This window comes from Lygodium microphyllum, chromosome 15, assembly GCF_053477565.2.
Source record: "Lygodium microphyllum isolate KBCC chromosome 15, Lygodium_microphyllum_v1.1.10, whole genome shotgun sequence".
Taxonomy (NCBI): domain Eukaryota; kingdom Viridiplantae; phylum Streptophyta; class Polypodiopsida; order Schizaeales; family Lygodiaceae; genus Lygodium; species Lygodium microphyllum.
Window position 1 is genome coordinate 40,562,632 of NC_141149.1, and position 26,391 is coordinate 40,589,022.

At 40.6% G+C, this 26,391-nt stretch overlaps 1 protein-coding gene across 2 annotated transcripts in view; it reads left to right on the top strand.

Moving 5' to 3' along the window:
- LOC148024453 (vacuolar protein sorting-associated protein, putative (DUF1162)) overlaps nt 1–26,391 on the top strand; it is a 233,987-nt gene that overhangs the window by 11,507 nt on the left and 196,089 nt on the right. For both annotated transcript variants that reach the window (XM_087694080.1, XM_087694079.1), the window contains exons 3-10: nt 6,411–6,523; nt 6,947–7,052; nt 12,046–12,089; nt 13,668–13,739; nt 17,807–17,871; nt 17,961–18,144; nt 18,539–18,604; nt 18,709–18,788. In XM_087694080.1, coding sequence (XP_087550206.1) covers nt 6,411–6,523; nt 6,947–7,052; nt 12,046–12,089; nt 13,668–13,739; nt 17,807–17,871; nt 17,961–18,144; nt 18,539–18,604; nt 18,709–18,788 — 730 coding nt within the window. The remainder of the gene's footprint in view (nt 1–6,410; nt 6,524–6,946; nt 7,053–12,045; nt 12,090–13,667; nt 13,740–17,806; nt 17,872–17,960; nt 18,145–18,538; nt 18,605–18,708; nt 18,789–26,391) is intronic.

Below are 26,391 nucleotides of genomic sequence, written 5' to 3' on the forward strand. Positions count from 1 at the left end.
TAATTGTTGTCCATCATCATCTGGCTCAAAAATAACCAGCTGAGCATCAGCTTCAATCTATGGTAAAGTATCATAAGGCTCATCATTTGAAGTAATAGGTGGCTGCAAATTCTGAAATTTGATCTTTTTCATATCTTCATTAGAGGCTAAAGTACCTTTCAACAATTTTGCCTTGTTGAACACAACATTACGGCTGCGTATAATTTTCTTGGATTGAGGTAACCACACTCTGTAGCCAAATTCACCCTCATCACCATAGGCTATGAAAATGCCTTTGGTGGATTTTGGGTCAAGTTTATTCCTCAGCTCATTTCTAACATGCACGAAAGCATCACAGCCAAATATGCGTACATGGTCATATGAAGCCGATTTGCGAGACCAAACCTCCTCAGGGATGCCATTATTTATGGATCTGTTTGGAGAGCAGTTGCAAATGTGAACCGTAGTTTTAAGTGTATCTCCCCAAAATTCATGAGAGAGATTAGCAGTGGATAGCATGCACCGCACTCTTTCACATTAAGTCATATTATATCTTTCAGCCACCCCATTTGAAGAAGGGTTGTAAGGAGCTATAAGCTCCCTCTTTATTCCATGCAAGTCACAAAAAGACTTAAACTCAGTAGATGTGAACTCACCCCCATTATCAATTCTCAAGCAAGCTTTCTACCTATCTGAGTGGTCACAAATGCATGAAAAGTTTTAAAAATAGCAAACACATTACTTTTCTTTTTCAACAGATAAGCCCAAATCTTCCTGGAATAGTCATCAATGAAAGAGATAAAATATGCAGCACCACCCAACGATTTCACGGGCATACTACATACATCAGAATGCACCAAGTCCAAGACATTGGACTTACGCGAGACACTAGAGTAAAATGAATTTTTCATTTGCTTCCCAAACTGACAATCATTACAAAAGTCAAGTTTAAGTCTTTTCTATCAACCCTCTTCAAAGAGGTAAGGACATCAAGTCCTTTCTGGCTCATATGGCCTAGTCTCTTATGCCACAACTCTAAATGACAACCAATTTCAGCAACTGCAAGAAACCTACCATTCAAAGCTTTATACTGCAAACAATACAAAGTGCCCTTCTTGGTTCCTTTTGCAATCAGCATGGAATCCTTTTTTAATTTTCACAAACCACCACCAAACAGTGTAGTGTAACCATGCAAGTCAAGCTGACCAATAGATAGTAAACTCTTCTTGATGCTAGGCACATATTAGATATCTTTCAACACAAGCTCTTGCCCATTATCTAAAGACAAGTGTACAGTGCCAACCCCATCAATGTTGCAAGCATGGTTATTTCCAAGGTATACTTTTCCATAACTACCTGCATTGAACATAGTGAAACACTCCAAGCAAGGAGTTACATGGAAAGAGGCACCAAAGTCTACAATCCATGTTTGAGTGACACCATCATCAACTGACAAAAGTGCATCAATCACATCAGCCTTGGTAATCTGCATATCTTGCATGTGACATACAAAGGCATCATAATCAATTGCACATAATACATCGGCCTTTGTATCCGAAAGCTCCTCTATGGCTACAATGGAGGCCACATTGGTCTTTTCCTTGCCTTTGGCTGCCTCATTTGTTTTATCCTCTTTCTTCTTTTTGTCTCCTGCATTCTTCTTTCTCTCTTGTTCCTTCTTGTAATACTTGCAATCAGGCTTCTTGTGGCCCTTCCGACCATAGTGATAGCAAGTAATGCCACTCTTTTTCTTTCCTTTGCTCTTGCTTCTGTTTCTTTGTCGAGCATTTGCATTTTTCTTTCCAACCCTGCCTCTTACATCATAAGGTGAGTTGTTGCCTTCTCCACTGGACATATGTCTAATTTCTTCATTCAAGATTGAACCCCTCACACCATCATATGAGAGATTGAGGTTATTGCTGAGAGAAACCACCAAGGTCTCCCAAGAATCAAGTAGTGTCATGATCAAAAAGATCGCCCTCAACTTATCATCAGAATCCAAATTTGCGTCCTTGAGCTAATTTAAAATACCAGTAAATGCACTCAAGTGCTCAGTTGTTGTAGGCGTGGACTCATTCAGTCGCATATTCACTAGCTTGCGCATTAAATGCACCTGATTAACATGTGTGGTGATCTCATAGGTAGTTTTCAGCTTCTCCCATATTGCATAACCTGTATCTAAACCTTTTATGTTTGCCAAAATGTCATGAGTGGCACCCATCTTTATGTAAGCCACAGCCTTTTTGTTAACTCTGGCCCAATCTGCATTAGACATTTGTGCGGGTTTATCTTCCTGCAAAGCATCCTCACAATCCTTTAAGAATAATATGCCTTGCATACGGTCTTTCCAAAGGTCAAACCCATGATTATAAAACCGTTTGATTTCCATCAAACTCTTGATGTTTGAATTGGAAGAAGTTGCGGCCATTTTTAGCGCGAACACAAGAGTAAATGCACTGAACTGCAGAAGCACAAGCTGAACCAACAAATACACTGCTGTTCTTCCCCAAACAATAATAAATCTTTGCAGTTTATATTTAAACCAGCCACCACACGGGCAAATACTGCAGAAATTTACCAAATTCTGCACAAAATTCCAAAATTCCAGGTCCAAGAGTGCATAAATGTTACTCAATCTGTCCCAATTGAGCAAAATTTTACTCGAAAGAGCAAAATTCTGACAAATTTGGCAAAATTCCCAATTTGATTGAGGTCAACACACACAATGTCTGCAATTTCTGACACGAATGTCACTGGTAGCATAGAGGGGATCAAATTTGGGAAAAGCCCAAAATTTTTGGGCTCAAATTTGCACAGATTTGAAGATTGTGCTTCCAATGCGCGAACCCCCATTAAGGCAAGGGGAAAATCAGAAATTAAAGAATTTTCTGATTAAAAAAAACAGGGCGGCAGGGGGGCGGGGAGGGAGGTTCGTTGACCTATCAGGCGCGTTGCGTGACACCGCCTGCTTGATTGTTGGGCACTGGTCGTAGGTTCGCCATGCTTGGTGCCCACATGTGTTTGCAGGTCGTCCTTGCAGTGCCACCTCCATCTGCCACGTCTGCTTCACACTTGCTGCGAGTGTTCTGCTCTACCTATTGGCGAGTTGCATGTCGCCTATTAGTCTTGCAACTGGCAGCTAATGCTTGTGGTCTCGGGAAGTGCGCACAACCTGTGCTCCTGAGTGTGACTGGTATTCTTCAATCAATTATCGAGAGGTGAGGATTGAGGGACGTTACGACCTTTGGAGTCAGGTACGTTCCCGTTTCCCTATGCACCCATGGGTTGGGTCTCTACCATCAGCACAGGACACATCACTCTGTTCTGTACACTGCACTGCAAGGCTCCCTGGCCTTCCTCCTTGCACCTATGCCAGTCGGGGTTGGACGCACTAATGCACCATCGATTGTACACCCTGGCATACTCCCTATGCACCATTCCCTTGTCGATTCCTAAATCGGGTGAAGAAGGGCCTTTATTCCAATAGTTACCCATGGTTACCAACTGCAAAGTGGTAGCAAAACCTTGATATGACTGCGGTAGACCATAAAGAGTGATAGAAACAAGTTGATTATCTGGGACTTCTTCATCAATATTTAATAATTGTTCAATAAGATCTTTAATGCCAGTGAGATAGGCATCCATATTACCTCCTTCCATGCGAACATTTTCCAGTTGCTTACGTAGGTAAGTAATGCGCGCTTCCTCGTGCACTTAATATAATGATGCAAGCTTTTGCCATGCATCCTTGGTTGTCTTGCATGATTGGATGTGTGGAACGATACTTCTCTTCATAGATAAAGCAATTAGGGCATGTGCTTGGTGTCATGGCTATCCCATTAAATTTGGCCTTGAGTGGGAGGCATTGTGGAAGAAAAAGACAATTCAATATCATGAGAGCCACCTCGCAATATGGAGGTAGAAGGTGGTGCCGGTGTTGGAGAAGTCGGCCTTTGTTCGGTGTCGTTGACAATATGCCATAAATTCTTTGCGACAAGAACATTCCACATCATGTAAGCCCACATTGGGTAATTGGTGCCAAGCATGCCCAACAAATCATTATTATTACCGGCCATGAGTGATGATTAGCAATAAAATAATAATTTTCAAGTGGAGAGAGAAAATAGATGTCCGAATAATAATAAGCCACTTGCTGATAAATAAGGTGTTGCGTGCCTCGATGAAGTCGAATAATATGAAGAAGAATAATTTTTTATTGTTGAGAGGAGAGAAAAATATGCAATTTTTTTTTTCAGAACAGAATTCAATGAAAAATTGCCCAGTAAATGCACCAAAATAATAAAATTTGTCTTCAATGTCGGGAAAAGACAGGGCTAGCAGCCTAATAATATGATTTTTGAGTACCTTGAGGCTAAAGAAATGAATTGAGGCAAAAGCCCCAAATCTTGGGTTCCTTGGATGTGGAATTGGGCAAAAGTCCCAAATTTGACCCAAAGATTGAAGAGAAATTGAAAAAATTGGATAAAATTTCTACCCAATTAGTGCCAAATGTCATGCCTCAAGGTGGATTAAGCCTTGATTTTGATGATATGTGATGAATTTTAGAAAAGTCCCAAATTTTTCAGAAAAATTGGGGCAAAATTGAGCTTGAATGACAAGAAGCCCCAAATTTTATTGGAAAATTGAAGATTTTTGTGAAACTTTTACCCGAAAGATGCCGGATGTTGCACTCGATGATGAATTGAGCCTCAATGTCTATGAACAATGCCAAATTCTTGAAAAGGCCCAAAATTCTCTTGTGAGGTTTGGGCAAAATTTGGTCAAATTGATGAAAAAGCACCAAATTGGATGAAGACCATGATTTGTATTCCTCAATTCTGTGATGAATTTGGAGTAATAAATAAAAAGCTCAAGATGTTCTTAAAATTGTAGTCAAATTGGGTGATTTTTGGAAAAATCCCCAAAATTTGGCCCAATTGTGCTTGAGAAGGGGCAACACATGAGAATAGGGACTTATCGGCTTGGAAATAAGAGAATTATTTTTTAAAAGAAAAGTATAAGTGGCGAGGATAGGCGGCAGACTGTTTGCTGATGTGGCAGTAGGATCGCGATTGTTAAGGTTGACTGGTCCAAGTGCGTGGGTGGTCAGGTCAGTTGGTTGGGAGACAAGGACTGTGTGTAGTGACCATCAGAGGCGGTGATGAGGCTAACAGGCAGCAATTGGCGAACGATGTGATGGTTGACAGGCTAGTGACCAGCATGGCTTGGTGCTCCAAGAATGGCTGCACGTCTTGTCGATAGGAGGTAAGCAGTGTAGGTGAACTGGTGACCAGGTCAAGTAGGCTGTCGGGGCAGACTTTGGTTCGGGTGGTGCGTCCTTGGTGGTCGACACCAAGGGAGGGAGAATCCACAATAGGTGGTGAAGTTGAAGGATAGTAGGATGGTGCAAGCAAGCTTGACTATGTGATTAATTTAATAGAAAATGAATGAGAATGAAAGAATAAATCGATGCGATGATACTCGATCACAAGTGAGAAGCAGTGTATTAATGAGTGAGAGAGAGTACAACTCTCAAGGCGATCACAATAAATAATGCCACACACGTGCTAGCGAGGTACAAAGTGTCTTTAAATAATACAATAAAACCCTAATAGCTTAACCGTCATAGGAAACCCTAACAAAAAGTGTCACTTACTGCCTACAGCACTATTGACACTAGTGCCTAGGACACTAGGGGCAACAACTGCATTTAATGACAGTTCAAATACCTAGGGAGCTTGGATCATGGATGAAAGGGCATCAACGTGTAGCTCATGAGATGGCCTACACTTTGCACTTAGTTTTTCATGTGTTTTAATGAAGGAGCCAGCTGTGTTTAGATCATGCATTTCCTTTTTAGTTGGTTTTAGGTGTGTTCACACTGGCTGGTTAGTTTCCAGCTTGTGCATTTCTTTTTTTAGAGGAAAAGAGCAAAGCACTTTAAAAAGAGAGAGCCTTCTTCTCATATTAATGGTCTGGGCTTGTTTAAATTGAATACCTTGGCATGACAAGAGAGTTGCATGCAGTGGTGCTTTTGTTTCTTTTTTTGTCTGGTCCTATTGTATCAGCTTATTCACACCCAAGTTTATGTAGAGAAATTACTTTTGATTTACATTTGTAAATCTGTTGGCTTAATCAGTTTGATTAGTAATGTGCTTAAGCTGTTGAATGAAGAACTTTTTTTCAAGCTTTGTTTTGCTGTAGGGAGGCCAATTGCAGATTATGAACCATGAATATTTGCCAGAAGAGCCTGACTTCGGATTGAAGGATTGTGAATAGCTGGAGATTTGCTTAAAATAATATGGTTTCTATGGTTTGAAGATTCGCTTAAAATAACATGATTTCTATGGTTTGTCTTCATTTAGTGAATCACTCAAGTATCAGTCTGCAAGTATTCTTTTTAAGTTATTTAATTTTACTTAGTATTGCAGGTATAGTGGGAAAACTGAAGATCCAAGTTCCTTGGAAGAAGCTTGGTTGGGAGCCGATACTCATAAGTCTTGAAGATGTCTTTATATGTGTTTGTCCACGCGATGAATTTGAGGTGACAAGTGTTTCTAATGCTTATTTAGAGCTGTATGCTTAATGTGGTTAGCTTGTTTGTGCTGCATTCATCAGCATGTCTGCGTTGTCTTCCTGGTAGCATGCTTGATCAATGTTACTGGCATCTTTCCTCCTCTATTCTGTGGAGGTTGAGCCTATATATTTCTATGCTTATTTCACAATGATTACACAGGACTGACCAGTGTTTAGAATCCCCTGAGGTCAAGGATCTGCATGCTTTTGTGCTTTTCAATAGTCTGTAATCAAAACAGTCTTGAATGTTATTCGATTACTTAGTAATTGTGTTCAAACAAAGAACATACCATCCATATTCTTTCTCTTGGTTACATTTTTATTGAAAGTTGTTTAATGACTCAACAATACTGTCTCATGTTTAGTAACAGCTTTGTCAATGATCTTGCAGTGGAAGATTGAAGCTCTGGAAGCTAGATCTTTGGCGGCTAAGAAAGCAAAGCTTGCAGCTGCTGAGTTGGCCAAGCTCTCAGCTAGAATATCCCAGCGCATGCCAGGTAAGTAGCAATTGTACTGGAGCACAGCATTTCAAGATTTAACTCAAAGAGTATTCTACCTGTCGTTATGATCTTATCATTTAAATTATGTAGTCATTTTATGTGGTAAAACTACCATATGAAGGTTCTTCCCTAGAGTCTAATTTCTCTCTCTTCCCCTGCCCTCCTCCCCCCCAAAAAAAAGGGAAAAAAAAGGGTCAATTTAACCTTCAAGGCTACTCCATTTTACAATCCAAGCTCTGTTACAGAGTAGATCACTTTTATTATGATGGGATGCTTAAAGAAAAAGAAACTCTATGGCTGAATGCTTTGTTGTAAATGCATTACTCCACACACATGGAACATCTTTGTTTACAGATAAACATTTTTTAACTGTTGAAGGCAACCTTGTTAACATTGGTTTCCAGGTAGTAATGATGTTTTAACTGTTGAAGGCAATCTTTGTTAACATTGGTTTCCAGGCAGTAATGCTGTTCAAGTTTTGTCACATAGTCCAAACATTTTCAAATGAGTAATTTTTTTCAACTGTTGTTACATAGTTCCATTTTGCTGCAGGTAATAATGAGTTTTAACCTATTGCTAATATAAGATGGTCCAAGCTAGAAAGTTTTTCTAAACAAAAGTAGGGTTTGACTGAAAATATTGTTCCAGCAAAACCACTATCTTGTGAAGTCTGCACCACACATTATTATACTTATGTGTTTTCTCTTCTCAATAGAGTACGCTCACCTCTTGTTGGTAGGTTATTTTTAATCACTCTTTATTAGTGCTTTACTCTTGTTCTCATTTCCTGGTTTTTGCACTTAATCGACAGTTGCATCTCATAAGACACGTTATGTGACATTCGGTCTTATGCATCATTTTGGCCTTTTGTAGACATGAATATGGCAATTTATTCATTCCTTTCATCCATCTCCCCCCAACCCCCCCTTTTTCTTTGCCTCGGTGTTTCACATTTGGCATGTGTTGCATTGCATCCTTCTGGCCCTTGTTATGAGGCTCTGGCTGCAGTTGGATTAGAGCCAGTTTTCAGCACTACAGCGCTTTCTCTGGCGTTACCCTACCTTCCCTATTTCTGAGTCTTGGCAGCTTGTGTGTGTTGCTTCCACCAGTTGCGGCTTACCCTGCATATGGCTCCCCAATCTTATTTCCATGCCTTTGTCCCCTTAAATAATTTTTCAATTTGCTATGATGAGTTCTTTTGTTGGGTGCATTTTGCATTTTTGCAACACTAGACCTATCAGATGACATTATAAAGAAATGCTTGAACAGAGAATGAGAACTCAAATTGTACAACAAAAATATAGTAGAACCACAGTGAATACACTAAAACTCAAGGTGAAGAGAACTTATAATGAAAAAATAATGAATGAAACAGACTACGCTATTATGATACAATGGGCGTCAGACCTCCCTGTCTTGGGTGGATTGGGAATGAGGCAAGGCACTGGAGCATAACTAGGAGGCCCACTAGGCATGGCCATGCACCACACATTATTATACTTATGTGTTTTCTCTTCTCAATAGAGTACGCTCACCTCTTGTTGGTAGGTTATTTTTAATCACTCTTTATTAGTGCTTTACTCTTGTTCTCATTTCCTGGTTTTTGCACTTAATCGACAGTTGCATCTCATAAGACACGTTATGTGACATTCGGTCTTATGCATCATTTTGGCCTTTTGTAGACATGAATATGGCAATTTATTCATTCCTTTCATCCATCTCCCCCCAACCCCCCCTTTTTCTTTGCCTCGGTGTTTCACATTTGGCATGTGTTGCATTGCATCCTTCTGGCCCTTGTTATGAGGCTCTGGCTGCAGTTGGATTAGAGCCAGTTTTCAGCACTACAGCGCTTTCTCTGGCGTTACCCTACCTTCCCTATTTCTGAGTCTTGGCAGCTTGTGTGTGTTGCTTCCACCAGTTGCGGCTCACCCTGCATATGGCTCCCCAATCTTATTTCCATGCCTTTGTCCCCTTCAATAATTTTTCAATTAGCTATGATGAGTTCTTTTGTTGGGTGCATTTTGCATTTTTGCAACACTAGACCTATCAGATGACATTATAAAGAAATGCTTGAAGAGAGAATGAGAACTCAAATTGTACAACAAAAATATAGTAGAACCACAGTGAATACACTAAAACTCAAGGTGAAGAGAACTTATAATGAAAAAATAATGAATGAAACAGACTACGCTAGTATGATACAATGGGCGTCAGACCTCCCTGTCTTGGGTGGATTGGGAATGAGGCAAGGCACTGGAGCATAACTAGGAGGCCCACTAGGCATGGCCATGTGGGCAAAGTATGGTACCAGCTAGGCCACACTTGGGAAAGCTTGGGAGTGTGTCCCATGCAAAAAACTTGAAAGTGTGAGATGGAGGTCGAGCCTTCCCCATAGGTGCATCTGCACTACTCAGAAAAGTAGAGGTCCTAAAGGCTGGGCCTATGTTTGAAGAACCCCCTAGTGTGATGTGAGATGCCATTGGTGGTGTGTGAAATGGAAAGGTGAAAGGTGTGAATGGAAAGGGAGATGCAGCAGCAGAAGTGGGTGAGTTGGGTGGGAATTGAAACTTAAGTGAAGATGAAGTGGATGTGAATTCATTAAATTGATTTTTTGAATTTAATATTTGAAATTGAAATGTGGATGATGATGGAAAATAAAAATGTGACGTTTCAACAACTTCAAAATAACCTTGACATTCAAAACTTGAAAGAAAAGGAGGAGAAGGAAAACTTACAATAGGGTTTACAGATTTTTCCTTATAAGCACCTCTTCTTGTATTTACATACAAATGTCGATCTTCTTTAGAACTTAAACTATTGTGAATAGATTGAACAATATCTTCGTCCTCTTGATTATCATTGAAATCTTGCAGAGAAGTAGGAACAATAGAAGATGAAGTAAAAATAGGCATACTTGACACAGGAGTAGATGGAGGAGAAGAAAAGATAGGTGTATACTTTGTGATGGTTTCTTTGATAGGACAGCCACTCCCATGTGGAGTGTCCGTCCTTTCTGCAAAATCAGTAGACTTGTGCATCAAATCTAAAGGGGATAAAATAGGTTCACCTTCTAGTAGTTGTTGAGCCCAATGCATAAGAATAAGGTTGTGGAGTGTCCCAACCCCAACCCGGTGTGCAAAAAGGAAGAAAAAAATACAAAACAACCCAAACCTCCTAGACTAAAAAAGAAGAGAAACCGGTAGCTCTAGACTAGCCATCCTCATGAGGTATCACTATACAATGAGCCATTGCTCATGCTGAGCAAGATGTCCATGGTCTCCAAGGAGATGAGCTGACCACTTGCTTTACCAATAGATTAGATCAATTAACATTTGACTCGGAAGGTGTTCACACAATGCATGTGAGCATGGATAAGGTAGAGTAGTGTTGAGACCGATGGATCTATTGTAGACACTGGATGCTACCTATGGATACCTATGGTTGGCTTATCCTAGGTTGGAGCTGGACTTAGTCAAGCTTCTTTGAGCCTCATCTCCATCTTTAGTACAAGAGTTCTCTTTAGTCATCTCCATCTATTGTAGACACCGGATGCTACGTATGGATACCTATGGTTGGCTTATCCTAGGTTGGAGCTGGACTTAGTCAAGCTTCTTTGAGCCTCATCTCCATCTTTAGTACAAGAGTTCTCTTTAGTCATGTTTTGTCAAGACTTAGTCAGATTTACTTTTCAGATCTTGATTAGGCTAGTTTAGTTTTATTTGACACGTTATACTTTCATATTGGTATGTATCTCATCTATTATATAGCGCATGATGAGTTGTTATGTGCAAATGTACTACAACATGCTCAAGTCTCGTAAGTCTTTATGGCTTTTCATAGACGTTAATACAAATGTGCATATATAGTTCTAGGAACCTTAGATGAAGCTTTGGCTCTTTGATATGTTGGTTACACTAGCACTCTCACATGGAGCTCCTATTTGGGGATCGAGCGTCTACCATAGGAGGAGAGCTACAACAGAGTAGTCATTACCTTTTTGGAGCTGCAGATACACTTGATACTTCAGAGCATACCGCATGCCGACTTGTGGTTCCACCATATGGAGTCACCTTAGAGAGACCTATTGAGAGATGTAGAGAATGCCGCCTAGAGCCCATTGGTCCACATCCCCGCTCGAGGCACTATAGGAGTATATAGATGATATTGGCATGCATTGAGCAGCTCTTCCTTGATGCTTCAACTTATGCATGTTCGATAGACCCATGAGAGAGATCTTTGGGATGATATTGATATCCATATTAGTTCCACATTGTATTAGATCCCTAGTGCTTTTTTATTATTTTCAGTTATTTATTGTTTCCTAGCTAGATTATTTCCTTTTAGATTATGGGTTCTCTATTGTACTTCGGAAACATGACAATTCCTTGAGCTTCAGATATATCTATTTTTGTCTCATAGGTCAATTTGGTATTTTGAAGATGTTAGTAGACCTTTCTATTGTTTTGTCTTTCTTCTGTGTGTGTGCGCGCGCGCGCGTGCGCTCATGCTATGTATTTTGTGGAGTTAGCTTTAACTCTATTCTGCCGTCCAAAAGCAAAGTTGAAGAGGGGTGTTAGGATTTTAGGTCCAATTCTTCCACTTCCTCACACATGCACTGTGCTACTTAGTAAGTGGCATGACATTGTAGAAAAAGTGTGTCTGCCCAAGAAAGGGGCCACAATGTTCCTTTGTCTTCTATATATAAACCATAGGTCTACATCTTCATATCCCATATAACATTGTGGATTTCTTGCTTATTCATATTTTTCTAATTGAGTTTAGTTTTCCGTGCTTTGTTTTACACATTTCCTTCCTTTACATTCTTCCAATTGTTGTCATGTTGTTCATATTGCATAGAAAGCATTTCTGACTAGTACTATGTCTTCGTATTGGAGGAGCCTTTGTCGTGTGAATATGATATCAACTGCATTGGTTAATGTAAGAGAAAGAAAGACACCGATTCTAACTAGAGGTTATTGTGGGTTTGCAGAGGATAATTCAAGTCAATCTTTTCTCTCATACTTATCCACTAAGGTAAGCTATGCCTATTTTTTGAAGACAGTTAACTCTCTCTTTTCAGTACAGCAGTTCTCTGTAAATCAGACTTAGTCAGACATTCTTTTCAGCTCTAGATTAGATTAGATTTATTCGACACTTTGTACTTTCATACCTCATCTGTGATGTACGCCATGACAAGATTTTATCTGCAAATGTAGTACAAACTCTTTTGGCCTCATTTTTTGCAAGCCTGTTTTAGTGTCCACTAATGCGTGAAGTTATCCCTTTTATTTCAGAAATCATGATGCATACACACACACTCTCTCTGTCTGTCTCTGTCTCTGTCTATCTTTTACCTTACTTTTTGCATGCTTATTCTGGTGTCCATTGATGTATGAGGCCAGCCCTTCTATTCATGAGATGATGCATAGCCTGCCCACTATGAGGTGAAATGGGGAAATTGATTGAGTATTCAATGCTAGACAAACTGTAATGAACATAAGGTCAGCGTTTTTGATCTGTTTAAAATTTCATCTGTCTATTGTGCTTATAAACAATAGCTTCTCCAAAGCTTGCTTAGAACATAAGGTCAGCATTTGCGATCTGTTAAAAATTTCATCCGTCTATTGTGCTTATAAACAATAGCTTCTCCAAAGCTTGCTCAGAAACTGGAAGGCTTTAACCATTAAGCATGTTTTTGGAACTCTTTACTGAATGCATGACTGTGCGGAGATTTGAAACAAGAGGTATCATCTTTCATCTTAGTATGAGAAATGGCAAACCTGGCCAGTTCTGATACCCAAGCAACTGCAGACAGTGGGATTTACCGCACAAGATAGTGCTGGTCAATAAGATAGTGGAATGGAAAATTTTATGTGATGGTATTGATCAATTTTTGAAGATCACACAATGCTTGTATCCCATTAACTCAGGTCTGCAAAGTGGGTGTAGGCAAATTCTGAGCAGGGCTGCTGCAAACTTTACATAAGACTGAAAGATTTGTTCACTAATTGTGCTTGTAAATGTACAGCAATGAACTTAACTGCTGAACTATATCTGAAAGTCTGATAGGCCTACCTTTTACCAAGACATTCAAAGAGAGGCTGTGCTAGTCTGAGGGCCCTTAAATGATCAGAAATCCTGTGCTTTATCGACTTGGCAAGAACCTTGATATGGGTCAACTTCATCAGTGTAATCCCCCTAATGGCCAGTCCAACCGTGTTGAAATCTATACAGCTTAGGCATGCTGTAACAATGACCATGCCACATGAACTTTAAGTTGAGTGTGCCAAAGAAGCCTAATGAGTTTTGATTAAAGGTAAAATGTTTGGAAGGCTTTGTCTCAGTTGGAACTTTGTATACTCCCACTATCTTGTGATTCGCAATGTCTAAAAGGTTTCTAAGCATCCTGTTGAGCAATCCTACAAGAGAGTACACTATTATAAGAACAATTGTTTTTAGTGAAGTATAGTGGAAGTTTCTATGAGAGCATTTGGTAATTTAAGATCTAATTGCTTCCAATTGGACTTTTGCAAGGAGCAAGCTTTGTTTTAGATGTTTTGTTAATGACAACGATCCTGAAGTAATTCACTAAAGGCAATACTTATGCTGCAGGTCATAGATAACGTGCAAGTTACAGCAGAGAATGTGCACTTTCAGTATGTTGAACAAAAAATCGATTCAAAGGTAAAAGGGCTTAATGACTATATCATAAGTTAAGAAGCAACATCGGTTTTTCTGCGTGTTCAAGAACTTGTTAGATTGGGGGATTGAATCCCAGATTTCTGATGTGGATATACTGCATTTGTGTTTCCTTTATGAAACAAGCATGTTTTGGGCAAAAAAACATTGTTGCCATGTTTTCGTTGGAATTTTGTTGGGTTCAAGAGGTTGTGCAGAAAAGAGAGTGTGTTTGAGTGTGTGTGGGTGCGTGTTTAAGAGAAACTTCACTATGTGATTAAAGATACAAGGTTCACCCCAAAGTGAGTACCAAGTGTGATGTGATAGAACGGTTGGCATTTCAGATCTCTGGTTGAGTATTCGGGGTTGAGGGTGAGTGTCCTCCATCTCTCATGCATTCCTAAAAGCCCACTGTTTTGATGCCTACAGTTTCTTTAGGTGCTCATTGTAGCAATCCCTATTTGAAGGCTGCTATGTTGGTGCCGTGCATATTTTCACAATTTTACCACGGATTTTGACATTTTTTAAATGCCTTCTTGCTTTGAGGACTATCAGCTTTGTATATTGACTATCAAACACTAGTGATTTCACAAAAAAAGTGTTTGCATTAATTATGTAGCTTAATTCGACCATCAATTTATGGATGGAATGCACTAGATGTTTACAAGAAACAACAATGGTGGATGAAGAGGCGAGTTATGTGTTCTATGCTTGCAATCTGCATCTAGTATGTGGCAGCCATTGAACTGTGCACTTTGTTTCATGCATGGGCAATTGGTCTGCCAATTTCAATTCATCTTCCATTTGGTTGTTGAGAAGTTTGGAATGTTTGTAGGAACTATGATATGCTTGTTAGATATTCCTCTTAGCCTAGCTCTAGCCAGAAAATGAATGGATGTGCAAGTACTCTTCAAATCATGATTCTCCGTCTCCCACCACAATCATCCTAGAGCTCCTTGTCAAATCTCATGTGCTAGGGGGTAGTTCCAAGTACCAAATCCAATGTTGATGATTCTTTGAGTGATATCCTCTTTTGGAGCAGGCTTGTGGAAGGTGGCCTCTATGAAGTGAAGTGCCTATATATGGGCCGTAAAATTTAAGGATGTGAAAGAAAGGTCTTGTCTCCTCCCATTCCTTGTATAACTAGATGAGCTGAGTATTGGAAGAATGGATAGTTGGTATCCTCTTTTGGAGCAGGCTTGTGGGAGATGGCCTTTATTAAGCGAAGTGCCTACATGTGGGCCGTAAAATTCAAGGATATGTGAGAAAGGTCTTGTCTCCTCCCATCCCTAGTAGTCATATGTGGGTCTACCTAGAGGAGCTAAGTATTGGAAGAATGAAATGCTTGGACCTCTTTGGTCCTATTGAAGTTTGCAAATATGTTGAGTTTCCTAGATCATAGGTTGGAGTAGTGATCACAAAGTCAGTACTAGATTAGACCTGATATAAGAAGACTTATTGTGGTGTTCTGTGATGATAATCCTGTCTCAAGGTGTATCTAAACTCCTCTAACAATAATGCTCCTTGGAAGTTGCTTATCATCTATAGTCATAGAAGTAAAATAGTTACCTATATTTGCTAGAAATTGCAACCCAAGTCCTCCATTTTCTACCACCTTTTCTTGGTCCACTTCAGTGGCCACAAAGTCTTAACCTTGTTTTTCTCTTCTTGCACTAGCAGTGCATGTACCTGTTTTCCATCTTACCTCAGGCTCAACTTTTTGAGCCTTGTGGAAGGTGAAGGCCTGTCACATTTTTGACAGCTATGAGATCCCCAACAAGCAACAGGGAATGTTAGTGTGGGTACCAGTTGGAGGCTATCACAGGGACGTGAAATTTTGAGATGCTTTAATCTTGCTGATAATATTTGATTAAGTTATTAATCAAATATTCAAGGTTGTTTAGCACATGTGATGCACATGGAAGTTATTTTATGGTAACAGGCCAAGGACCCTGAGGATGTAGTGGATGTCAAAGGCAAAAGTTGTGATAAGTTATGCCTGCTGGGCTTTGGGGGTCAGTTGGTATTAGTTTTTACCCTGGGATAGTTATTTGGCTAATAAGTGTTGGTTCATTAGTTGATTAATTAATGCTAGTCTAAGGGTTAACGGAGGTTGGGGACCACTCTAGGTTGCAAACGGCCTAGCCAATTTAATTATGTATGGGTACATTTAATTTTGGGCAGGGTTAGAAGGGGTGACATTAATTTTCAAGATTATCTAATTCTGAAAATTAATTAAATGGTTGGATAATGCTGATAAATGGATTCAGAAGGTTGCCAGTTGGCCAAAATGCGCATGCAAACTGAGAAAACGTTTTTGGGGGCTGGATCTTAGACATTTGGTTAGTTTACAGCTTGGGAGCGGGGGGGAGAGAGAGAGTCGTTGGTCCATTTTTTGATCAGAGAACAACAATTTGCTGCAAAAAACAGCCATTTGGGTTCCCTTTTAGGCAGGGGACAGCAATGAGTCACCTTTCAGGGGCTGGCAATAGCATTGCTGATCAGGTGACAGCATTTTGGAGGTGTCCGGCAATAGGTGACTGCATTAAATGTAGGTTGGAGTATGCAGCAAGCAGAATTTAGGGTTTTCTTGTATAGAAAATCAGATTTCTCTCTCATCTTGGCTTTCTCTCACCTTCTTCAATCCATTCTCAGGAGATCTCAGCATTTCTCAGCCATTTTGAGTAGATCTCAACCAAATTCGGTGGATAGTAGAGAGATCTTTGCTGTAAACCCTAAATTTTTACAGAAATTAGGGTTTGACAGTCACCTCTAGACCCATGCCAAATGGTGAAGGAATCGTACACTGAATTCAACACCTGAAATTTGTGTAATTGCCAGGGAATTCAGATGCTAGCCCATTCATTGTAATTTGGGCAGCAATTTGGCCAGTTGGTGGTTCCATTTGTGCAAGTCTTGGGTGAAAAATCAAGGGGCAATTGACTCGAATTGATTGTTGATTGTTGCTACAGCAAAGAGGCTTTTTGGAACAACAAAGGAGATTGTGAATCTTAGCCTTTACTCATTCTATTAGCAATCAAGGTAAAGCAATACTGAAAGGGGCTCCAGTTCTGGGTCCGACAAGGTGTCCAATGTCTGAGATTATTAAGTTAATTTGTGCATTTCAAGCTATATTGATTTATTGATTGCTGTAGTTAAGTGCTTATGAGAGGATTACCGCCCTTACCAAGAAGGAAGGCTGATTTCAAAGGCAGGGAATGAGATAGAAGAATCAAGAGGGCTGGCTAAATGGATAGTGGATGAATGAAGTGGTGGGGGGGGGGGGTGTGACTATAAATAGGCAAATTGATGCCACAATTAATATAATTTCCCATCACAAAAAAAAAGGGCAAACTGATGCCACAATTGGCATATTAACTGGGCAGGCCCAAAATATGGACACCCAAGTTAGCCGGTCCACAGACAAAACGATCAGTGCCATAAATGAAATGCATTGGTTTGCCCTCCACCTAAAGTATTTGGAACACATAAACTAATAGATAAACAATATTAGAGGTGCAAATGCCCTCATTTGACTCAAACTGAGGCTCATAGGCCGTAGATGACCAGACATGATGCCAAAACTGCTGAGAACTTCTTGCTCAATCGGGGAATTTGAAGAGCCTTACACCTAAATACATGCATGCAGCAATTAGATACATGTATGCACCATTAAGTACTTGTTCTTAGTGTCAGAGATAGGGGTGTACTGATGTTGTAAAAATAGGGTTTCCTCATGTTCCATGCAGCAAACAGTAAAATTCCTGATTTCTTTGCTCAGGGAATGGGGCTATTCTACCAACTTTTTGATGTTTTTCTTCAATCTCTTCCGAAATCTGCGACATGATTGCTGTTTTCTGATTTTCTTGTTGGCTTAAATTAGGGTTTAGCAAGGGTGGAATGGCTAAACAAGCTGATGAGAAGGGCTGAGGAAGAATGGGGCTGCTGCTTAATGTAGAACTGAGCATACTATTTGAACAATTGTTTAGTCTGACAGGCTTTAAAAGAAACAACCATGCACTTTTTTGTTGCATGCAGTTCTAGTACTGAGTTGCCTTGTTTTGCTGATTCAGGTGGCATTCTCATTTGGAATCACGTTTTCGTCCTTCACCATGAATACTGATCAAGCATCCTCCGGGTTGGTTTATCTCTATCTTCGATGTACTGCTCATCAAATGGGATTCTATTCGGTAAGGTAAATGTATGATTTGTTACTTGGGTTTGCAGCTTGCCTACTGGGAAATCGAAGATAAGCTCTTTGAACAAGCTATTGGAAATCAAGGGCATTGCTGTATACTGGAATTCTGATGGAGTCTCAGAAAATAGCTACAGTGGCCTATCTTTTGCTTTGAATACATGGAATGAACAAGCATATCTTGTTCATCCATTTGATCTCAGCATTAGGCTTCTGGTAATGCTGTCTTAAATTTTTCAGTGGTTATCTTCAAATTGGCATCTGTCTGTTTATTTGCATACACAGAATACAAGAGGGAGTGGTGATCCAGGCAATTCTCTGAGAAACTTTATACCTTAAGCAGTCTCGGAACTGGTTGCTGTGGTTTCTAAGGCTTCATTAGCAAAAAGAGTACTGCTTGATAGTGGAATCTTGATGCTTCTACTACGTGGACTTCTAGAAACCATTGCAATAATTGTGTCTGTTGTTAAATTGATGGTTTCACTGAGTAAACATGAGATTTGATACACCAATGGACTTCTTGAACTGCACCATTTCAGAGTTTTTTTCTATCTTATGTCAAATAATGGCTAGAAAATAGCACATTAATGTCATTTTGTGTGTTCTGCAGATGAATAGAGGGTCACTGGATGCAGCTGCACTACAATATTCTGTTGCCATTGAAGCAAATAATCTAGTAAGAAAGAGACAATAATGGCTAGATATTAGCTTGCTAGTCAACTAAACTTTCATTAGTGTGTCACGTGATTATTCTGAATCAGACCACTTGAAATGTTCTAGGTCTTCAACCTTGAAGATAAAAAACTTCACGAAATGCTCATCTTATGGGATGGTCTGGCTATTAGTCAAATGCGTGAAAAGTAAGTATACAACCTTTGTCCTCAACATGCATCTGTTATTTAGAGGTAGAGAGTTCCAAGCAAGGTTAGCAGATCATTAGCAATGTTTGGTGGACACTTCAGCATTCACTGGTACACATATTCCTGAAGGTAGTGGTCACAGCTGCCTGCCATTGTCTACTGCTCCCAATGACGTGGCCTGAGACCATAATGCACAGCCAGTGGCCTCGTGATACTAGCCACCATGCAATCTTTGCCTCAGCCCTGTGCCTTGACGGCCAATTGTTGGCATGTCAGATTATTCTATCCTTGCTAAAATGCAAGATATGAAAGTTTGGAACCTTAGGAAGACACACTACAAAAGATAAAAGAGACTAGTAACTATATTTGTGTGACATTTCTCGAGTTTGAGTGCATTCCTCTTTTCTTTTGAGTGGTTGGCATTTTGCATCCAGCTATGGCCTTGCTTTACTCATTCCAATTGTTTGTATACTTAGGTGTTAGCACCTTTGTTGTTTTTTTTTCCAAGAAAAGAGAATTCTATTAATAACACCTCGGAGAAAAACCCCTTGAGGTAAATACAACATACAAGGAACTCTGTGAAGAGTAACTAAGTACATCAAAGATACAATGGTTGTGTGAACAACCAATTTGGTGGGCTAAATTGCCAGACCATCTGAGGGGTAGTATGAAAGAAGGTGTTTGAATCCCAAATTTGCAGGAAAGCCTCTCTTTTCTTCCTCATCCTCTCAGAGCTGCCCTGCATCCTCTCCCATCTCCCACGGAGAGTGGACTTTCTCTGTCCAAATCGTTGATAAAGACTCTCCAGTGGGTATATCTTAAAGATCAATAACTTGGCTACATCTCACAGTCCATATGTACCAAGCTATAATACTGGAAATCAGCTCCCATCTGCGACAATGTCCCTGAGTCCATTGTGTCTGCGAGTAGTCTGGGGTAGGGGTCTTGCTCAGATGCTGTCCAATGATGAGAAAATAAATGGTCCCCTAAGTGTCCTCATAGCCGCATGTTGGATCTTTGTTTGTGACCCAAGCTATAGCCCCCCATGTTGCCACCATGGACTCCGCTGTACCATGGAATACTATCCTAAGAGCTCTCCTCCAAATCTCCTGGGCTTTGGGACAGTCCCATAGGCAATGTCTCTGTGTCTCCTCTGGCTCACCACATTGCTCACATGTCAATGGGTCCTCGCCATATCCAAGCCAAGTGCCAATTGCTAAATTCCTATGGGCTAGAAGCCATAGAAAGAGAGATATCTTCTTGGGCCTGAAGCTGTTATGTAGCTGCCTCCAAAAGTCATATAAAAACTCATATGAGATTCCCTCTCTATGCCAATGAGGGGTGGCTATAGGTTGTGCTCTAATCTTGCTCATCTGTATCCTCCGTCCCAATCTAGTGGTGTATCCAAAAAAGGGAATGTCGCATGGCCTATCAAGGAAGGGATCCCTCCACACCCACTCTCTTGGATCCCATTGAAGTCTTTGTAGAGGCCTCCTCTGGTATGCCCAATATCTCCATCCATCTATAAGACAAGTGGTTGGGTTTGGGTCTATGTGCCATTTCCTTTCAAAGTGTGCCACTACTCTAATTCTCTACTTGGAGCAGCCACTGAGGGCTGTAAGGGCAAGATTCTCTCGCTGGATGCGGCCATCCTCCCAACTGTGAAAGTGAATGTCCTGTCTCTGCTGCTAGATTCAATGACTGCTAGAAGGATATCCCCTCTAGAGAAGAGACCAATCCAAGTCTGAGAGGAAGCTGTGTCACAGTTTGTCAATTTGGTGGAACCCTCTCCATCACGGCCTCAATCATAGCCGTGGCTCCCCTAAGGCCATGTAGTCTCTGCCGTTGAGTCTCTTGTGGTAACTCCTAAAATGCAAGCCACTCCCCCATTGATGCAGCGACCTGTGAAGAGAATCTCCCCTATGATAAGTGTGTTCACTGCCTGATGATTTGATCTCAAATAATGGTTAAAGAGGAGGTTGTCTCCTCTTCTCTTCAATAATAGTCGAGGGGAGCTGGTGGAGCCTTGAAGATACAGATCTCCACGCTCTTATAATTGTTGGGCTTCACTCATGCCTACGCTCATGGAGGAGTGTTGGTGATCAGTAGGACACTGGGCACTTTTTACTCTTTGTACAAGAGGTTTTTTCCCCAGACTTATTCTCCTTTTTTGTATGTGCCTATGTTACACATTTATGGGCACTTATCATGTTGCATATACTTTCAGGTGTGAACACCCCTTACAACCCTAAGGTTTAAGGGTTGTACTTTGTACTTTCATTCTACACTCTTTCAGTCTATTGCATTGAGTGTCGTGCTTCACTCTCCACACTGTCTACTGCACTCTTAGTTGAGCTTCGATCCTCTCAACCTCTCACATTTGGTATCACAGCTGAGTTCAGCTCTCCTCCAGGAGCTCTTGCCAAGGCTACAACTCCTGCTCAGCATCTACAATAAGTACAAGGCAGCCTGTGCCAGTGGAGCCCACCTCCAGCTCATGTGCTGTCAGCCCCTAGCGAGCACTTGCCTACTCCTCTCCCAGCACTTGTAGAGCGCCGCCCTATGGTGCTCCTCCCGGTGCTTGCCCCCCAACGCCCGCACAATGCTGTCTCCTGCGGCCGCTTGCCTGCGTGCCACCTAGACCTCAGGTGCTTGACACCTCCTGGACCCTGTCGTCTTCAGCCCCTCATGCACCCGCGTGAAGGCTCTTGTCCTGGCGCCGCGTGGACCCTGCTGCCTAACTTCTTGCCGTGCAGTGTGCCACCCTGGGGCACTCTTCTTGACAGTGCCGCCAATACCACTGCATACGATTGCAGCTTCGCCAGCACCATTGGCCCGTCGTGCCTCAGCAACACGTGGTCCAATGCACCTCCAAGACGAACCAATACAACAGCCAAATTTAGGGTAAAAAGACATTTTTAAAATCAATTTTTATTTCAAAATCTTACTTGTAGAAAAAGGATTGTGCCTGGGCAACATATCTCTGTATTTGCAAATGTTTGGGACACATTTCCTGCAGAGATTTTGTGAAAATTTGGGGCTTTTGTTATTAGTTCTTCAGAGATTGGCAAATGTACTGCAGTCTCAGTCTAAAATAGATTGTTTTGGACCATTTTGGGCTTTTACTTCTACAATGTTGTTGAGCATTAAATGCACCTTAGACTGCATGTATTACAGACAGTTTTGACAGAGTGAACTTCAATTTGTGAATTGCAGCAGCCTATTTGCTGTAATTTCTGGAAATTTTGAGATTTCCAGGTTGGTTCAGCTTGGATATTGCTCCTTTTTTGCTTTTTTTTTTTTGGCATTGATTATCATGGCAAATCAGGGAGGTGATGTATTTACCTATGTATCCAAAGAGGACAGATTGGATGGTAAGAATTATTCACTTTGGTCCTTCATGATGAAGAATGTGCTGATTGTGAAGAATCTTTGGGACTATGCAAGCGGAGAAGAAGTGAGGCCCGAAGTTGTGGCTCCTGCTACTCATTAGGAGGATGTGGGCAACGGGCAACTCGGCTTGTTCAGCCTGCTCCAGGTCAGCCACTTCCCAAATATGAGCAGCTCAAAAGGCATGGGATACACGGGTTGCACAAGCTTTGTCGTTGATTGCATTGGCAGTTCAGCAGTCTATCATCCCTTACATTTGGTTTGTAGCTTCTTTACGAGAAGCCTGGCTAACTTTGGGGTAGATGTTTACTCGTAAGAATGAGACCCGTATCTCTTTCTTAAAGAAAGAGCTTGAGACACTGAAGATGGATGAGGGTGATTCTATGTAGGATCACGTGAACATAATTCAGGACTTATGTGAGCAGCTTATGAATGCCGATGAGTATTACTCAGATGCATAGTTGATATCTACTACATTGGGTTCATTACTGCCCTCGTACTTGGCCTTTCATACGGTCGGGCGGTGTACCAACCGCATTTGCAACTAACAAGTTGGTGATATAAATGCACAACGGTCACCCTGGCATATCACGAGTGGAGCTCGATATCTCAACAGTCCCCCTCGAGCTCAATCCCAATTCCTGCACACCAAGTAGGTCTCTGAACTTGCGCAGCTTCTCTGCGCCCAATGCCTTCGTAAACATGTCAGCTATCTGAACCTCTGTGCTGATATAAACTAGATCAATAAGACCTAGTAAAACCCTCTTCCGCACATAGTGTGTGACATTAATGTGACATTAAAGTGATATTTAATGTGACATTAAGGTCACAAATATTGAATGAGACATTAAAGTGATATTAAGGTAAATCAAGGGGAACACGCACGAGGATGACCGTCCGGGCTTTTGGGCACCCGAACGGGGTTAAGCGGAGCCTAGAAATAAAGAGAGTCCAAGAATAGTAGGACTCACCAAGGTTTGACGGCTGGCAATCGGATCACGATGGTCTGGCCAGTAATATACTAGGCAAGGCTGGGAGGAAAAAGGAATGATTCGTGCTCATTCATCCTGACTACTTTCTCTGGTTTTATGGTCTTCTTCAAAGTCATCTGACATTGGTATCAGAGCTGACGGGTTTAGTTGTGTGTATCTGTGGAGTTCTTCAACGAAAAGGCAGTCAACGAGTTTCAGTCGTCCCGCTATTCATTTCAGTTGATGGGTCAGTCGACGAGTTTCAGTCGTCTCGCTATTCATTTCAGTCAACGGGTCAGTCGACGAGTTTCAGTTGTCCCGCTATTTATTTCAGTCGACGGGTCTTGTCTCGTCGACTCGTGAAGGACTCGTGAAGCCGCTGGTCAAAAGCGCCTGGTGTCACGTCACGTAAAATTTGACGTGACGGTTATCTACATCATGTATTATAAGGCGGGGAAGCTATCCTTTACAAAATGCTGTACGCTGGATCGCGCGATGGATTTTGGCTGGAGCCCGTCTGAAAACGCACCAACGGACCACACGTTTTTTTTTCCCCTTTTCGTAGGCTGAAACTGAAGCTATTTTCTGATGCATGTGTGATCAATCGACTGCACGTTTTGGAATTTTTCTCACCAGCCTCGACTGCACTTGCATCACAAGTACAAGCTCAGCAGAGAAGAATTTCAGGAAAGGTGCATTGATGGCCTGCGTGATTATTAAGAAGGGGGCTGAATACTAGTCGTTTTTGCAAAGAAGCTCCATTTCTTGCGTGACCGACTTTGTTCGGGCGATAAAATTTGTTTCTTACTTTTCGGGTTTATTTACAAACCAGCAACAACTGGCTGCCATTAAAATCAGGGAAGTACTTTACTTTGTATGCAAATTTCTTATCTTTGCTTTCCAATTCTAGTGTATTAATGGCAGAAAAAAGGGAAAGAGAGAGTAATGGAAGGTTCTAGTTCTGGGGACCACCCTATGGTAGATCCCCATGAACCAGAGATGCAATAAGAACAGTGGGAAGAATTTCTTGCTACACAAGAACAATTTGATGATCTTACTGCTTGTGTACAATCTCAGGGGGTTCAAATGGAATTTTTAACCCAAACACTCACTGAAATAAAATCTCAATTAACTTTATTGTTAGAAAGAGATAAAAATAAGATAGAAACCTCGGATGTCCCATCTTCATCGAAAGATTTAGATGTGACTATGCGAGATCCTAAGGAACCCCACCATAAATTGAGGGATAATCTAGTTCTAAAGGATATGAAACCCCCTCAATTTTACGGGGAGGAAAAAGATAGAAATAAAGATACAATCTTTAATTTCCTCCAAAAATGGGAAGATTTACATAAACTTAAAAATACCCCACCACATCTCCAAGCACTGGAGGCTAGTTTAACTTTGGGACCCAAAGCATATAAGTGGTGGCGAACTTTAAAGGAGGCAAATAAAATACCTGAAACTTGGGCTCAATTTGAATCCGTCTTTTTGAACGAATTCCTTTCTGAAAATGAAATGGAAAGAAATTGGGAAGATTGGGATTATGTTAGACAAAAGGGAAGACCCCTGCTGACATATCTGGAGGAATATCGTGAGATAATCCTCAAATTGGAAGGAATAGATGAATTTCAAAAAACAAGAGGATTCATTAGGGGACTAGATAAAGCCTGTAAAAAGGAGTTCACCTAAGACGCTAGAAGAGGCAATTAAATTTGCATTAATCAAAGAAGATAATGTGCGTCCAGGTACACTCACTAGTCTCACTGATACGGAGCCCAAGTCTAAGGAATTGGAAACCTCAAAATTTGTGGGCAAATTTAAAAGGAAAATACCATTTTTAAAGGGTAAAAAACAACCTTTTGAAAAGAAACCATATGTGAGGCCAAAGTTAAGTCCTAATGACTTTGATAAGGCCAAAAAAGAAAAGTTGTGTTTCAATTGCCTATTCCCCAATCATGCTGCTTGGAATTGCCCTCAAAAGAAAAAGGGGGAAGACAAAGGAAAGGATAAGGACAAGGGCAAGGGAAAAGAAAAACAAATCCATGTAGTGCAGACCTTAGAATTAAAGGGGCATAAAAAGTATAAATCTTTAGAGGTCTTGCACATGGATGTACAACACAAGTGTTGTATGTCAACTTCTATGTGGCAGCCTACTTTTGGGCCACATGATTTACTTAGAGTACATGGATTGATAGCTGGAAAGAGAGTTAGAGTTATGATTGATGACTCTGCTACGCATAATTTTATTAATTATGCACTTGTCAAAAAATTGAAACTTCCCCAACAAAAGAGTGGGCATCAATATGTTGTTCGTATGATGCAAGGCCAAGACAATAAAATATGGGATACAATGGTATCCAATTTGGAAATTGAGATTCAAGGATATAAAGATAAACTTGATTTCCAGATTATAAATATGGAAAGAGCCGATATTGCTTTAGGGAGGGAGTGGCTATGGGGATTGAAACCATCCTTAAAACGTAGTTATCATTATAATACACTGGAATTTGAAAGGGATGGTAAGACTTTTGTGATTCAAGGTGAACATGAAGTATCTGATAATCCTTTGTTGTGTTCCACTGAGGTTTAGAAGCTGATAAAGAAGGAAGCTTGTGAGGTATATATGTTTTGGTCTCTTCCTGTAGAAAACACTTTTACTTTCTCTAATATAAAGCAACAAATTTTTTATGTTTGTGAGTTGAATGTAAATAATGAATTAAGTAGTTTGTTAGATGAATTTAAGGATGTGTTTTCTTCTGATTTACCAAGTGGCCTTCCACCAGATAGGGGTGATATAAATCACCCAATTGACACAAATAAGGATACACACCCGATTTCTAAACCACCGTATAAGTTAAGTGAAACATAGCACCAAGAAGTTGAAAGACAAATTAAGGATTACCTTGATAAAGGGTTTATACAACCCAGTAATTCACCTTGGGCTTCGCCAATTTTATTAGTAAAGAAAAACATAGTTCTATGCGACTTTGTGTTGACTATAGAGCACTTAATAAAATAACGGTGAAGAATAAATTTCCTATGCCCAGAATGGAAGATCTTTTTGATCAATTGCAAGGGGCAAAATTCTTCACAAAGATAGATTTAAGATCAGGTTATCACCAAGTAAGAATTAAGACACAAGATGTTCCCAAGATAGCATTTCGTACTAGATACGGGCATTATGATTTTTTGGTAATGCCTTTTGGCCTCACTAATGCACCAGCTACCTTTATGAAGCT